Below are 16,898 nucleotides of genomic sequence, written 5' to 3'. Positions count from 1 at the left end.
TTGTCTCGCAGCACTGACAATGTCTGCTGTTCCCGAGGAGGCTGTGTGTGATGTACCATTCTGAAATATTGTCAGCAAGCCTGCAAATATGAAGGCACTTTCATAGCAAGGCAGGGATGAAAGGGAAGAGGTTTGGGTTTGCTTTTTTGTTTCTCTTTGTTTCTTAGTTCTAATAAAACATACCGGTGTGCTCTTAACTTCTCCTCTCCTGTTTTGTTCAGGGGAGAAAGGGAATGCAACTCTCCTGCAGATGGCTGTGGTGTCCGGGGGGATGGGGGGGCACAAAGAGGTACAAATTCCTTTCCAGAGGTGTTTGTTTTAGCCAGTGACAAGTTATGGAAAATATCATAATAGTTCTGAAAGTCGAGAGAGGAACTCAGCGTCTCCCTGCTCTCCAGCACCCTTTACTCCAGCAATGAATCCAGCGATTGTAATGGCACAGCCCAGTAAGTGGGCTGGGGAGAAATCCCACCACGACAGCCTCCAGTGTAAGGATTAAGAAATTCTCTCCAGAACTGAAAAAAACTGTGAGGTTTAGTCTAATCAGGAGCTACATCACGAGACAATTGAGGAATTATGCAGCAGTTGAGTAAACACTTGCAGAGGACAATTCGGCCTTTTTAAGTCCCCAAATTACTTGGGGAAATCTCGCTTTCTGTGACCTGCCAACACATTCTGACATCCACCCAGCTTTACCTTCACAAATCTTGGATGCTAACCCAGCTCCTACCCACTGCCAGTGTCTGGACAGTCGAACCATAACTGCTTTGTCTTATCTGCTGTAAATCCACTTTTTTCAAGGTGCATTACAAAAGCTATTTCTCTTCTGGGATCCATACAGGTGGCATTTTAAAATGTAGCGAGCACCCTAGTCTACAGAACCTGCTTGTCACTGAAAATGACACAGTTTGCATGTGACCTGTAATGACAGTTGCTAGTTGAAAAGAAACCAGAAATTCAGCTATATCTTCCACACTTTGGTTGCAGCTGCCATCAACTAAATCTCTCTCCAAGGGCAGATGGTGCCCTGTACAATGAACAATTTAATCTTTAGCAAATAGAGAAACTTTGCCAAAAAATCCACATTTTTTCCTTCCAAGAATAGGCTGTCAATAATGTGCTCTCAAATACATTGTGATTTGATGACTATACTTTATTTATAAGGAAAAAAAAAAGAAAAGAAAAGAAAAGAAAAGAAAAGAAAAGAAAAGAAAAGAAAAGAAAAGAAAAGAAAAGAAAAGAAAAGAAAAGAAAAGAAAAGAAAAGAAAAGAAAAGAAAAGAAAAGAAAAGAAAACAACAAAATGTTCTCTATTCTTTGCCTTTACAAGCCTGTGATCCTTCCGGGTATCTCTGTACTGAGTCTGTGTGTGCACAAGCAATTGGGAGGGACTGGTTCAGTGTCAGGGTATTTCTTTGTGCCTCTTAGATGCCACAGGTACTCCTTTTTGTTGCTGAACTCATGTATCCCACATCACCTCAAGCACCTAGATGAGATCAGGGGTGAATCCTGACCTTTTGCAACACAAGTGGCAGAAATCCCACTCTTTCCACAAGCCCAAGATTTCTCCATGTATCTGTGAAAACATGGGGAGTCGCAGGCCCCGATTTTAAATCTGAGTCAACATTAAAAAAAAAAAAAAAAACTCTTCTCACTAATGTTTTCCAGCCTAAATCCCCCCCAGTCTGACTCATGGCACAGTCCCATGGGCAGTTTGATGGTTGCACGTGGAGGGAGGACCGGGGCTGCCCTTGGGTCAGGCATCTCAGTGCTCCTTGCTTTCACACCCTCCCGGATCCTTTTCTAGTCACTCGCAGAAGAAACTGCCTGCCCTCTGGGGAGGGCAGATGTCAGCATTTTCGTGAGCTGTGTTGTTCAGGTGGATTTGCAGGATCTAGCTGTATTTGTTCAGGGACGTCTGGTAACCCTAGTGAGCTGGGCACGGCTGCACACAGTAGCTCTGACTGGGCTGTGTCTTGTCTGGAAATTTATATAAATACTTGCCCATATAAAGGGACATATATATTTATATATATATTTATATATTTATACATGTATATATATATAGCATATAATGCATATGTAGAGGGATTCTTGCATTTTCCTGAGGCCTCAGTGGCATGCCTGGTTCACACAGATGCATGCAGAGGCATATCCCTAAAATGTCACCATTTCTGTACCTGCACTGCCCAGGCATGGTGTTTGGTAGGGTCAGCCCACAGCTGCCCACAGAGCCAGATAACCATGGTTGCTGCACCATGCACACTGGAAATTGGCACGTGGTTAAGGGTCTTCTTCAACCCGGGTCACAGCTAAGAAAATGAAGGCATACAAAACTTCCTGCGCAGATGTCAGAAGCTTCTGAAAAGAAGGGACTCAGAAAATGATGGGTTTCTTTTGACAGATTTAAATGAGATCTTTCCTTTATACCCCAACTGTTGGAGTAGGCCAGCTGATGCAAGTCACACAACTTCACTGACCTCCTGCAGCAAGGTGTTTCACAACAGCTGCAAATAAGACTTGCTACTGAAGTCCAGAGGTCTTTTATTTGCCTTTGGCCTTAGCCTCTTAACAAAGTATCCTCAACAAAGAGATTTCTGAGACAAATAGAATGTAATGGCTTCAAGTTTTTATTAAATGTAGCTTTCACCATCCCAGACAATGCGGTCTCGAAATTCCTCCACCTGGGCGTTATTTCGCATTCAGCAGACACACCCCGGGAACATCTGAGCTAGAGCCCACATTTCTTTTCCATTATCTTGTCCTGCATTCTCACAAGCTTAGATCATGGGACAGAAACACATTGTACAACAAAGGAGACCTGTTTCTCACCCTCCTCTCTGTGTGCCTGATGGCACAGGCTGAACACACAGGGTCTGGTGTGTCCTGCAGGGACACCAGGGGCTCGGGCACTTGCTGGTGGGTCATAATGATAGGGGTGTCCTTTTTTCCTGCACTCTTCTGCTGGCTGCTGGGGAGCAGCTGCCTGCAAACTCTGTGTCCTGCACAGCACAGCTTCTTGGCACAGCACCCTTCAGGACGGAGCACGTTAGGGCCCCCTTCCTACAAACATCACGTAGGGGTCTCTGCGTGGGTTTGGGTGGGTACTGCACCCTCCGCAAGAACAAAGAAGAGCAGAAAGTATTAGATTTCACAAGGGTTATTCTTACCTCTCCCAAAATGCTTTCCTTTCCTATTCGAATGTGTTTTCTGAAATAAATATGTTCTATTTATTTATTTAATGTGCTGTTAAATGACCTTCTGGAAAGCTGTTTCTGCCGCAAGGCTTTAAAATGGATGGGCAGGCACAACTTAGAGAGCATGCTCCTTACAGTCAGGATGAATCATTTGAGTAGTTACTGTTTAGATTGATATCATTTTAGTTATAATTATGGGTAACGAGAACACATTTAGAGTCTGTAATATTGTAATTCATGGTGAGAGGAGCCCTAAATGAAACAAAATATACTCAGATTTACTTTTTGTCCCTGTCTAGGTATTGTGTATGTGACGATGATCTTCAAGGGATAGATTTTATGCTGCTGTAAAAATCTAGCAAAAGTAGGTCAAAAATGACATCTAGAGATAACATGTTTGGTAACCACAAAGGACTGTCTGCGCCTTTCCATTTGGCCTTTTAAGGCGTCCTGCAATTTATTACTATAGGTACAGCTGCAGCACAAAAAGATTTTGAGACTGTGGACTTTGGTTGGTGGATGACAGATACATATTGTCATTTTTAATATCCCACTAAGCTAATAGAGGATGATAAAATTATATTAGCAAAGATCTGGAAGGAAAAACTATATAAAATAAGAACATTGTAAGCACATGGACCTGCTGTCATCTGACTGGATCTAGGGTAGCATCACACCTCTGGCAATGCCACTGAAGTGGCCAATGCTCTCCTGCAGACCCCAAAAAGCAAACTATGGCAGCAAACCCCAAGCGAAGGACTTGGGAGGACATTCTTGAGAGACATTCTCGAGGACATTCTCGAGAGTCCCTGCTTCAGAAGTTTCATGGCTGTGTTTTTACAGTGAGGTTTGAAGGAGGAGAGGGTAGCCATGCTGTGGACAAGGAGCGGGACGATGCTTGTGAGTCCTGACACATCCACGTTGCAAGAGATACAACTTTTTCCTTCTGTTGATGGCTTGATAATTAATGTTAAATAAAAGCAAAGCTTCAGTATCTGCATCTGGTATTTCACATATGCTGTGCAAGGCCAGCATAATGAGTACCCTCCATTGCATTTTTGTGATGTAATTTAAATGGTAGAGTTTTCTTTATAGAACAGGTTGAGCTACATTACAATAATTGCCCAGAAAGCACTAAACTTTGCCCATCGAGTGCTGTTTGAACACCAGGCTGCTGTGCCCTAGACTGCGAGTGACAAACTCTCCACATACTCCCTGAATCTCTTAGAGACTTGATAATGAAATACATAAACTATGACCCTTATTGATCAGGCCTCCCACTAATTAATTTCCCAAAGTCCTGTCCCAGCCTGCAGTGACAACGATGCAAAAAGATAAAATAAATAAATAAATAAAAACAGAGGATGAAGCCTTTAGTTGGGCAAGAGACCTGGGGGTGAAGTACTTACCCCGCTGAAATCAATGCCAATCCCAATTGATTTCAGTCACGCATGGATGTCACCATTAGTCAAGTGTACGGACGCTGAGCCCCAGAAGTTTACACAATGGTCACAAACAGCTTTTAGAGCAGTGTGAAACTAAATATTGCTAAGCTGATTTCGCTGCTGGTCTAGCACAGAAGTTTAAGACCTTCCTCTAGACAAAGTGAAAAAGAAAAGGAGGCAGGAGGCCGTCAGGCTGCTCAGTTCTCCAGTCCAAGCCCTGGATAAATATTTCCCACTGGCAGGGAACCAGTGCTCTGCCATTACTTTCCTTCAAACGAAGCCTCCTGCCCAGACTTAGCACTTTCAGTAACACTACATGCTGCTTTATTGCCCTAATGGCATTCGGGAGGCAGAACTTAATTAATCAAGAGTTATTGCTCCCACACCAATCTGCTCACTGCAGCCACTAATGCTGCCTGGGCAGGACCAGGAGCAGCCCCGGGTGTTTCCTACACCCATCCCTCAGGCAGATGCTCTGCCATCAGAGCTTGGTGGGAGCCCAAGGTAGGAGCTCAGTGCCATATCACAGGGAGTTTTCCATCCTGGAGAGGGCTGCAAAACCCACTCAGATAGGTAAAAAGTCAACTGCCTGTGACACTGCTGCAGGCTGTGCTCAGACCATTTGCAGGGGGCAAGCCTGCAGCTGTGAACTTGGCCACGGAAGCAGCTCCAGCTCACACCACGGCGGTGCTTCGCCTCCAGGCTTTACAACAGCAAGGCTTCTGGGCTGCTTTAAAACTTGATCAAGGTGTAAACTGACAGAGCTTTGTCCTTTCACAGTGAAAAATAATAGCTTTGCAAAGTGTGAATTGCTCTGGAGTGTTACCTCTGAAACCTAAAGACAACATTTTAAAGTGTCAACATGGATTGCTTTTAATATTTTTTTAAGTGGGAATAATGATCTAAGGTATTCGCCACAGTTTCAAATGGACTTCCATGCATTCTCAGGTGCCAAAAAATCTCTACATTTAGCTGCCAAACCTCTTCTTTCCTTCCAACAGTTTCTCCATAGCAGGTCTGGGTTGCCAATGCAAAACTCAGCATCACTGTGAAAACTGAAAGGGTGAAGATATTGTAAAACAAACCAGATTAAAACTAAATAAAAAGGACTCAATAGACTTTTCTGTTTTCATGTGGAATTTTTTTGAAAAGCTGTGTTTATTTTACTTTAAATAAAGCTACTACTGAATTTCCAGTTGATTTAGCTGGCATACTGGAAACACACCTCAGGGTTTGAGTTGTGTTTGCTGAAACATGCATGCCCTTGAACAGATAGTATATTTTTCAGTAACATATTTCTCTTTGCCCGCCTCTTTGCCCACTGCTGGTCTTTTTTTTTTTTTTTTTTTTTTTTTTTCTTTCCTGTGCTCTCTCCAGATTGGCTTTCATTCTACTTATTGCCTGACTCATTTCTCACCTTATTTCCCGCCCCCCCCCCCCTTTTTTTTTTTTTTCCTCTACTGCTTTTCTCAGTATCTATCTTTCTCCCAGGTTATGAGCAAAACAGAACTTAACTTCGGGCTGAACTTTTAAACCCACATCTTGAATGAAATAAAACAAGCACCCTCCATCTCTGTGTGGAAGTAACTTCACAACTAGAGCCACTTAGCACTTTTAGTCCCTGCAGAACAGGAAAGGTCCACACGGAAGAACAGCAGCTCATGATGCTGGGGAGGGGAGGTGCCACAACGACCACAAATAGCACAGCAGTAGTCCAAGAATGCAAGCACAATGTGGGTACCAAGATGTCCAGTTCACCCTGATGATTTCAGAGCAGATTCTTGACCAGCTGTAAAATGAGACTCTTTGTATTGACCAGGTTTAGGAAACATGAGGGAAAAGCATAGTAGCACACCCACAGGACCTGGCAGACCTGCATCAGCTGGAGTTTACCCTCTAATCCCAGCGTCATTATAGGCTTAAGGAACTGGGGGTTTCTTCCCTCTTCTGTGTCCTTGCCTTTTTGCGAGCCTATGGGCAGAAAATGTAAAGCAAAGCTGACTCAGTTCCAGAATTTCTCTTGATAAAAAAGTCCATATTCAATAAAATCTGGACTCATGATTAAAAGCCTGGTAACACTAGTTACTCTTCTTCTGCTTGCAGGACAAATGCCTTAGTTCCAGCTCTCCAGCCCAGGCTTCCCGCACCCAGCCCGTCTCCGCACGTCACTCCGATTCTGACATTGAACTCACAGCAACCCGGACCGAGAAGACTGCCAAAAAAACTCCAGCTATTCTTCTTCATCCTCACTAACAATTTGGTAATGAAGTATTGATTTCCACTCCCCTGCTTATGGACGATATTAGATTTTCATTGATAAACTGCACTGGGGCTGTCTGGTCTCCACTGTCCCTTTTTGCTGTCACTAAAACAAAGTGCCACTGAAGTAAGATAATGACTGGGAACATTGATGTACTTATTTTGTCAATTTGTAACACTTGACAGGAAAAAAAAAAATCTTCATAGTTTAATGTCCAAGTGTGCTACACAAGATGCAGTCACATTGGAAGCTTTACTTTTCATGGTAATGTCCATTTCCTATTTATAACCCCTTTGGGATAGTTTGTCTAAAGGAAATGTTTCTATTCAGTGCAGCTATTACTGTTGCACCTGGGTTGCCCAATCCAGTCATTGCACTAGGGATCAATACATCACCGTAAGTACAAGAATTATTAAGTTAAAACAGATTTGAGCCAAAAAACCTCTGAACAATGTTAATCTTCTGTGCAAGTTGTTCAAATAGTTATGCTTAACCATGTTGCTGCCAAAGATTTGTTTAAAATGGATTATTTTCAGTTTGTTTTATTCCTCAGATATATATATATATTTAAATCTCCATTATGGTTTATGACAAGACATGCGATGGAGTGATTTTTAACAAAAGTACTATTGTTAGATTATTGAACATTATATGAATATAGGTATATCTATATATAAATATCACTATATAAATATCTATATATAGATATAAGAGAATAAAGTACAATTCCTTTCTCAGTTAGGTGGGTGTAAATCTGATTATTTCTGTTGGAGTCAGTGGAGTCACTTTAGATTTACACCATCACAGACGAGATCAGAATCTGGTCTGCACGCTGTCCCCCTGCCCGTGCAGTTTGCCTGGACCGCGCATCCTTCTGCAAGTCAGCCAGGACCTGGTGGGCAGGGGCCTGAGAAGATGGCAATTTCGGATTTGTGCTTGTAACTTTTTTCATTAAAACTTTGAGGTCCCAATTTTAATTTGTGGAATATTCACGTTAATAATGAGATCTAATTAAGACATCCATTAAAAGCCCGTTAAAGTTAATTTAACGTAAAAATTCCAATAGAACTGTATTAGATTTTCTCCATTAAATTAACGTTATGGATTTTTAACGGATGTCTTAATTATATATTATTATTAACGGGAATACTGTATTACACAGATTAAAGTCGGGTCCTGAGTCAACTCGCAAAATCTTCCCGGATATGCTAACGACACGAGCCCTGTGTTACCTAGTGCACTGTTTGGAAAACCAGGCGCAGCCCTGTTTACTCCAGCTGAGCATTTCCTTGCAACTCAAGCAACCTTCAGTAGACAAATCCATCTCTGCATTTAACGATGAACTTTCCCCAGTCTCGAGGGAAAAATAAGTCTGGATCCAGTTGTAAACACTATTCCATTACAAATGAAATATTCAAAGTATGCTAGGCACAATTTGAGAATAGGATCTTTCTCATAGAAGAGAGGGCTTTGGGGTGTCTTTTACTCTTATTTTATTTTAGACATTCAAGGCTAAAACTGAAGCGCAGCATTCACAAAATCAGGCTAAACATGTTTACCCTATTCCCTACTGCTTGTGCAGAAGGGCCGTTTTTGGCAATGTTTGGGAAATTTTGACATGATCCCTAAACTCAACATGGAGGAGAAAAAAAGGCCCTTCTTATTTACCTCCTAGGGAAAGTGTTGCCCTTATGCCACATATAATAGCAAATTGCTTTTTTTATGGCATGCATAACCTAGATGGGAAAAAATATGGCGCTTGAGGGAAGGAGGGAAAAAGTAAATGAAGTTCCAGGAATGTCATTCTGAAGTAATGAGGCATGGACAGAAAATATACCCCTCACATCATCGGATTGAGATGGCAGTCGAAATAGCTTCATTGAAGTGTCAGCACTCATCCATCAATCAATCATCCACAAGGAAAAATAGCGACAGTACAACGGGGCGGCTTTTATGGGATTTACTCATGGGCATAGGGAATAGCAGCTCAAATGTAGTTCTGACATGAAAAGCAAGGTGCTGATATTATTTTTTATGATGGGAGGATCATAAAGTGAATTGAGAACAGTGAGGTCTGTCTTTGCTTAACCTATTCAACTGGAAATGAACGGAGCTCAACTGGAAACGAGCAGAGCCTTCAGATGGGTTAAGATTGAAGCCTGCACCGTGCTGAGCGCCGTCCATTGACAACAAAATTCTATTAAAGCGAAATCAATGCATTAGCATCAAGCTCCTCAGAAGCTGTTAAATTGCACAGCCCAGTTTGGAGTTATTAAGTGAAGTTATGCAAGGTGAGGGCCTGCAGCATGGGCCCAAAGGCAGCACCGTGACAAAATGCCACCCGGGAGAAACCGTGAGCCATTCTCTATCCATGCTCCTTTCCCAAGCTTTTATACATTCCAGAAAAAAAAAAAAAAAAAAAAAAAAAAAAATTGGATCATTCTGGCATACCCCAAAGCCTATGGCATTTGGCACTGGGGCTCCTCGGGGCACCTGCTGCTCAGTTCTGGCAGCAGGGAGGCTTTCCTGGTGCCTGTAGCAGGTATGGGGTTCACTCCTGGTGAAGGACGGAAACAGCATCCCATCCCCTGCCTCCAGCCATGCTCTATTGGCCCCTGGGGACCTCAGGGCTGGAGAGCTCCAAGTTTTGTGGAGGACTGCTCCCCCCACACAGGGCTGACCCACCCAGCACCTTGCTTTGCACAAGAAGCTTTGCTCCAGCACAGGCGAGTGCAGGAACAGCTGCTTATTTAAAATCCGGCCACAAACCTTTATTACACAGTGCTAAACCTTGATTATTTTGCCTGCATCGCTGTCCTCTGGGAACATTTTAGATACACATTTGAATTAAGTGATTCTTTTTTTTTTTTTCTTTTTCTTTTTTTTTTTTACAATAAGATATAAAAAAAAAGAAAATGTACGTCTCTTCTCTCTCTTTCTGTGTATGAAACTGGATGAGTTGATAGTTTATCTGTCATATAAATCAGGTAACATAGAAAATCATTGCATCTTTTCTCTGTTGTATCTACTCAATATCTATCGTTCTGACTTTTATTCTTATTGGAGATCATCAAAACATTAATTAAAAGCCTGGTGATCAAACAGCCGAATATTTATGATTCACATCCTTGCTTATTAACAAGTGGCATATTGATACACCACATATCCAAGCTGTTTATGCTCTTGCACTGCAATAAAGCAGTAAGAATTGTTACCCTTATACACTGCTTTGAGAGATTTATTCAGAAACCGGAGCTCCCTTCCTGGTCAAAATAAGCCATATCACCTTAAAAATATGTATTTTATTTTAAAAGGAAGAGAAAAAATTAGCATCTCTTTGGAGCCTAATATATAAGAATTTCAGTATATCAGTCTCAGGTGTTTTTTCCAGGCCCTTATTATTTCAGCTGAGAGGGAGAAGGACACTTAACTTTAAAAATGGCTGTCATTAGTGCAATAATAATTGTTGGTTTAAAAAAAAAAAATCTTTGAGAATCTGCTAACAAACCTAGCCAGTAATTACTTGTCAATGCAACTTCATCATGATTTTTATTACCTACTTGTAAAAGTATTTACAAGACTGACCTTCCGAGCTTTTTTAGAGATCAGGGAGGATATAACAAGTCATTTTAAAAATCAATAATTATATATTAACACGATAGGGGTTGAGGCCTTCCAAGCCAGCTTTACAGGCTATCGTGTCAACTCTTACACATCCACAGGGCGATGATTACTTTCCTAATTTTTGGTCTTTTTTCTTCCCTTAATCATATTTTGATAAAGTGCCCTATGTATTGGCCGATACCAAGCCCTTTATGCCCTGGAGCAGTTCCTCAAGCAGAGGGGACAGCGGCAGTGGGGACTGAGGGCTGCAGGCCTGGCAGGGAGCAAAAGAGCTCTGTGCCAGGCAGGGCTGAGCCCAGCAGAAATACAAAAGGAACTGGCTTTGGGCCTGGGGCAGCCTCTGGCAAGCACTGCCCAGAGGGGGTTTGTTTTCTGGGGCGCTGCTCCCTGCTAATTCCTGGCAGCGTGATCCTGCCTGCTGCAGCAGCCTCCCGTGAGGGCATCTGTGGGTAAACACATGGCAAAGGACAGCAAAAATAATTTACTGTGGAAATTTCCTCAGTGCCTGGGGCCAGGCTGAGCAGAGGCTGTCCCCCCATCCCCACCTCCATCCCTGTCCCTGTCCCCATCCCCGTCCCCGTCCCCTCTCCTCCTGTACCGTAACTCTCCTGCTGGTCACAACGCTCCTGCTAGTTGGAGGCGTCACACAGGGCTTTTGTCTTCTCAAACAGATATACGATGCAATTTATATTTAAAATTCTCTCTATAAAGACAGTATTGATCACAGATTCCCGATCAATACATTGCAATTACAACAGGCTTTAAAGGCCATCTGTCCCCAAGCAAGAGAACTGATATAACCACCTCTATATATTTTGAAAAAGTGCTACTGGTATGTGCCCATCTCCCTGCACAAACTGACGTATCGTTTTTGCTCCCAGAAGCCGTGTTTGGGAGCTGCACAGTGCTGTAATTCCTCTTTGCTGGCCCCCCACAGGGAGACCAGAGACCGGCTTCTCTTTGGGTTTCGGAGCCGTGACGGGGCGATGACACCCAGCTTTGCTGGCCGCCACTCCTGCTCCCTCTCACAATTCATCCCGCAGGTTGCCACTTTCTTTTTTCTCTGATCATCTCCTGTAGAAAATGATCAGCCAGACGTTATCGAATTTCACTAAAACAAATAACTTTTCAGGAACGCTACTGAAGAGCTTGAGGTGGCCACTGGTAGGCGCGAAGTGAGTGTTTTTTAATGTATGACACGCTGGACCACAGAGACAGCAGTGTTTTGAGACATAATTAAGGAATAAAATGACACACATCTAGAGGTAGATTTCAATTCACATTTCATCAAATTGCGAAGCTACTTCATCAGCAGCTGATGTCAGTGTAAGTCCTGTTGATGGCACCGCATGAGCCACTCAGGATGCATTCCAGAAAGAAATGCTGCCTGGATTTCCCTTTTTCTTCTTTTCTTAATTAATTACAACGGTAATTATTTCACACAAGCGTGCAGAATTTAGGATTTTGTTCTCCAGATCTCTTCAAAAGGAAAACGAGAGAATACAGAAATAAGGAGTGCTTTCCGGTGATAACAGAAGCCTGCAGACAGCCCTTGGCACATGGCTGTGTGCCAGGCACAAAGGCCAGATTCTGAATTCACCTGCTCCGGTGTAAATCCGGAGTAACTTCCTTGAATTCGGTATATTTACGCAGATCCAAACACAGCCCTCACAGTCCTAACCTTGGATTCCTAGCATGTTTAGATGGTTTTGAAAACAACTTCAGCAAGCAGTCCCGAGCTCTGTGCAGATTAAATCGGAGGCACAGTCTGCACTTCAGAAGTTTTATAGTCATGTCAGGGAAGTGATTGCAAAACTTTGTTATTGATGTGGCTCGGCTGGTAGAAGTCCTAATGTAAAAACAGTTGTATCGCTATAAAGCACTTTATACTGGTACAGCTTATTTTGCTTTGCTGGACCACTTTTATACCAGTACAAGCACTTTTATCCCGGTGTACTTCAGCCTACACCAGTGGCCATTTGTTGTTTTAACTATCCTGGCAAAAATGTTACGAGTAGACAAAGTTTAAGATGACACTGCTGTTCCTTGTACCCAAGTGTCTGTACAATATTTTCTTTGAGAGCATTTTAAAAAGTAAAACAGCTGTACCACTGGATTTAGCTGCAGAGTAATAAACCTCCAGTTCATCTTCACTCTCAGCTCATGAAATGTCTTCAGGCCTTTGTAAAAAGCCCTGTTTGAGACACCAGATTAAATGCTAATCCTAGCAGGTCATGCATCTCTACTTGAGTTCATACCATTGAGCTCTGTAAACTTTTTTTTTTCACTTTTTTTTGGCTTTAGGTAAAGACAACAAATTGTTTCCTTAGACTTTTTAGATGAGATAACAGGAAAAAAAAAGATCACTATTTGAAAACAAAAACGAAAATAAAATCTTGCAAAATGCAGCTATGTTATAATGCAACGATGGCATGCTCTTGAAACCCACATCCACACATGGGCATCAGCCCCAGGGGAAGGGGGGGTGCAGGTCTCAAACATGCATGCGATTGTCTCAGGTGTGGCAGATTTGTATGGGCAATGTTTCCACTTACCACTGGTCCACGTACCGATCAAAAATTACATGTCTGCATGTATCCAGGCAGAAGTGCAGCTACAGACAGGTACCTGCCCCCTACACACACATATATATACCTGTGCACACAGAGGCACACTACAACAGTACGTGTGCATGTGTGTCTACAACAGGCATCGATTCTGCGGCTGACATAGCAGCTGGGCACTTGGCACCGAGCGAACAGCAGCTCTCTTCAGGACATACAATGCAGTGTTTTGGCTTTACAATGCAGCAAATGCTGGAATGTGCAATACAGGTTGCAAAAGCTGACAAGCTAAACAGTTCTTATTTGGCTCAGGGTACTTAACTGTCATATGTCTCTGGTACAATATGCCCTTTTGTCTAGTGCTCAGGCACCACTTATTAATCCTTTCCTTTGTTGTTGTTATTTTTATTTTTTTTCCTTTTATTTCTCCTTCTGTGCATTTGTTTTGGTTTTTATTATCTTGAATATGTCAGCATGAATCATAAGACATCCATCCCCACTTTAAATAGAGCATAGTTGGCCATTATAGTAAATCTGACAGTTTTGCTCTGCCCCAATGCTTGTGGTATGTGGTAAGTTTGTTACTGGCAGCATCTCCAGGTTACTTACGTGACCCATGGTGTTAGTTCTAGAATTTTGTTTCATAAAATAAAATACAATAAAATGAATCAAAAACTCATTTCTCCTTAAAAATGTATATACTACAAACCGCAAAAAGGAAAAATTAAACACTTTTTTATATTAACAACACAAATGGGACTCCTTTCGAAAAGGACTCACGGTGACTTTATCTGTAGAATGTTTCAGTGCTTATGCACTCATTTTGTAACAAGTGCATGCTGTATAGACTATATTGCCTGTATACTTAGATGGCGGGGGTGCCAAGCTGCTTTCCATTGTGCACTGCAGCTTGTTTGGATGAAAAGTTACGCCTTTGATGCATTTTTATACTGTACATATTTGTATATATTAACTATATTGCCATGTTACAAACACAGATTTTGTTATATTTGCTTGTTTCTGTTTCCTACAAAAATTGGTCCATGACGGGGGATTTTTTTTTTTTTTTTTGTACAGAAAATATGCTTGTAATTTTTGTTTGTTTGCTTCCTTGGTCATCATCTTTTAACGGTTCATAAAGGAATTAGGGATGAGTTTTTGAAGGAACTGTGAGAAGCAAGTCTGTGTTTGCATGAGACCTGCCCAATTGCTGGCTATAACGGGGGGCGGGGGGAAGAGGGGAAATCTGAGTCAAGTTTTGCTTTTAAAGCATGCTTAGTCCCATGGGAAAACTCATACATGTACAATTATTCTCTTTGTATTTTATCTAATAGTGCCTGAATTTTTTTTTTAATGTCTTCTTGGAGGAACAATTCATAATTGTCAAAATTTGAAACATTAGCTTAATTTTGTTTTCATGACCTCTCATTTCTCCTCCTTATTTATTTTGTTGCTGTTTATAATGGGCCCCAAGGCCATTTCTGACATTGCAGTGTTCTTCTTCCACATTAAGGATGTTTTTAAAATTACTAAGATTATTGAGCCAACAGGCTGTTTTAATCAAAACCATGTTTCACTTGGTTTTGATGATTATGAATGGTCCTTACAACGGAAAAAGCCCTTTCTTCTGGGAGGATTGTACCACCTAGTGGCCCAATAGATCCATCACAGATCTGCATCTTCCCAGTATTTGCTGTCTTGCTCAAAGCCTAGCTGGCAATTTTGCTTCAAATTATTTGCTTATTACAACTAACTTAAACTAAACAAATTGAAAATGTTAATGGTATTTTTTTCTTTGGTTGATTGCTAAATAAATTCGTATAATTTATACTAGAGGAGATTACTGCTTTTATTGTTTTGGGTTTCCCCAAACCAATTATTAACAATCAGGACTATGTATCTCATTAAATTTAAATCAGGTCAAACCTATTTATCTAAGGCCTTTTCTGATTTACAGGAAGACGCCTGTATTCCAGTGCATTTAAGATGTATTTCTGTGTATGATTTTGCAGCATAGAAATCTATCAACAGTGATTTTTTGTTCTTTATTTTTTATCATTGCAAATACATTGTAAAAAAAAAAAAAAATCCCTCAACTTTACCACCAAAAAAAAAAAAAAAAAAAAAAAACATTACTTTTTATGCCCAGGGATTTTTTTTTTTAATAAAATCACTGCAGTTTTAGAACTGTAATTAAAGCCCTGAATAATAGATCACACATCTTTATCTGTTGTGTTTAAAAGGAAAAAAAATAGCCCAAACTGTTCACATAATCCTGAATGCCTCATTTCCATAAAAAAGGTTTCTATACATATATTATTTACATTTTTAAACATGGTAATTCTTTCCTTTGTGGCATAAAATGTCTCTTTTCCACTGCAGCTATTGGAAAGCGACTGCTCACATCTGAAATGTTATCGTAATTTGCATCAGGAAACCCAACTGCAGACATTAAGGACTTGGGTGTGTTCAATTATGATTTTGCTGGAGGCTGTCCCTCATTTTAATGCTGCACTCATTGAACTACCTTTCTGAAATCTAGCTGATATGGTTCACCATAGACATGCTTCACAACATCATTAGCTTTGCAAATGGCTTCATTTCAGTCAATGCAGACTTCAGTTTTGGCCAATTGTAAAATGGAAATTTGAAAAGGAAAAAAAAAAAAAAAACAGATGCACTTAAAACATGAAAAGAATTATTTATATGATAAAAATATATTTAGATTTTCAAAGCACAAGACTGAACAGAAGTGCTCTTTTTATGCTTTCTGAAGATGTTACTGTTAAAAGTCTTTCTACATCAGGCTTAATAAATCTGTAATGACATTTGATGGATTGATTTTTGTGTGGGTTTTTCTTTTCTTTCTTTCTTTCTTTTTCCCCCCTTTCTTTCTCTACAGAGAAAGAAAAAGACTGACCTGGAGAGACTGTGGGAGTAAAAACCACAGGAATGTGCCTGTTTCAGTAAAACTCACGAATGATTTCTAGCAGCCTCCCTTCCCTTAAATAATAATCATTAAAAAAAAAAATAAAGAAAAAAGAAAAATCTAACTACACCACCCTATGTTCGTTTCTACACATCCTTTTCGCTCCCTCATCTGGCTCCTCTGACCACTCCATGCCTGGGTTATTTATGATGTAATCTACAGCGAGGCATTGGGCTGCTGTCACACAAATTCAAGGCTCGCTAGCCATAAACCAGGCATGATTGAGATACCAAATACCCTTCTCTCAAGTGCTCCACCTCAGACGGATGGCTCTGTTTAACACTTAGTTTCCCTAAGTACTCCCTCGTTCCCCGTAACGCTCCCTCCGAACCGGGCGATGCCTCATGCGCCGAGCTCAGGAGCTCGCGCTGCTGCCGCACCACCATCATCTGTTATTTACTGCAGATGAGGCAAAGCCAGACGTGGCAGAGATTCCCAAGCCTTGTACTCATTAAATTTTGATGGGTACAGGATCACCTGTTAGCTGTGTTTAATTGCCACCACTCCTCCTCGGGGTGATAAAAGAGGAGATGAGCGCAGCACCCACCTGGAGCTACCCTGCCAGCTGCATGGTGGCAGCAATGCCACCCCTGGGCACTGTTCACTGTCCCCAAGCCATCCCAAAACCAACCCCAAGCCATCTCCCAACCATCCCCAAGCCAAGCACTGCTCAGGGGCTGGTCCAGCCCAGCATGGCAGGCAGAAGCCAGCAGGCACAATCCCTCCCTTCTTCCTCAGCCATCCCCACCACCCAGAGCCAGCCCCCCTCCACCCGCCACCCTCTCACCTGCAGCCCAAAGGGACCATCCCGCACCCAGGG

General features: G+C 41.7%; 1 protein-coding gene across 3 annotated transcripts in view; it reads left to right on the top strand.

Moving 5' to 3' along the window:
- The window catches only part of TSHZ2 (teashirt zinc finger homeobox 2), a 228,299-nt gene extending 214,432 nt beyond the window's left edge, over positions 1–13,867 (top strand). For all 3 annotated transcript variants that reach the window (XM_084537946.1, XM_084537944.1, XM_084537947.1), the window contains one exon: positions 6,745–13,867. In XM_084537946.1, the coding sequence (XP_084394072.1) occupies positions 6,745–6,746 (2 nt within the window). In that variant the 3' untranslated portion in view covers positions 6,747–13,867. The remainder of the gene's footprint in view (positions 1–6,744) is intronic.
- The last annotated feature ends 3,031 nt before the right edge of the window (positions 13,868–16,898 follow it).

This window comes from Aythya ferina, assembly GCF_964211825.1.
Source record: "Aythya ferina genome assembly, chromosome: 16".
NCBI lineage: Eukaryota > Metazoa > Chordata > Aves > Anseriformes > Anatidae > Aythya > Aythya ferina.
Note: the sequence above shows the minus strand (reverse complement) of the source record. Positions and strands in the feature narration are given on the sequence as shown.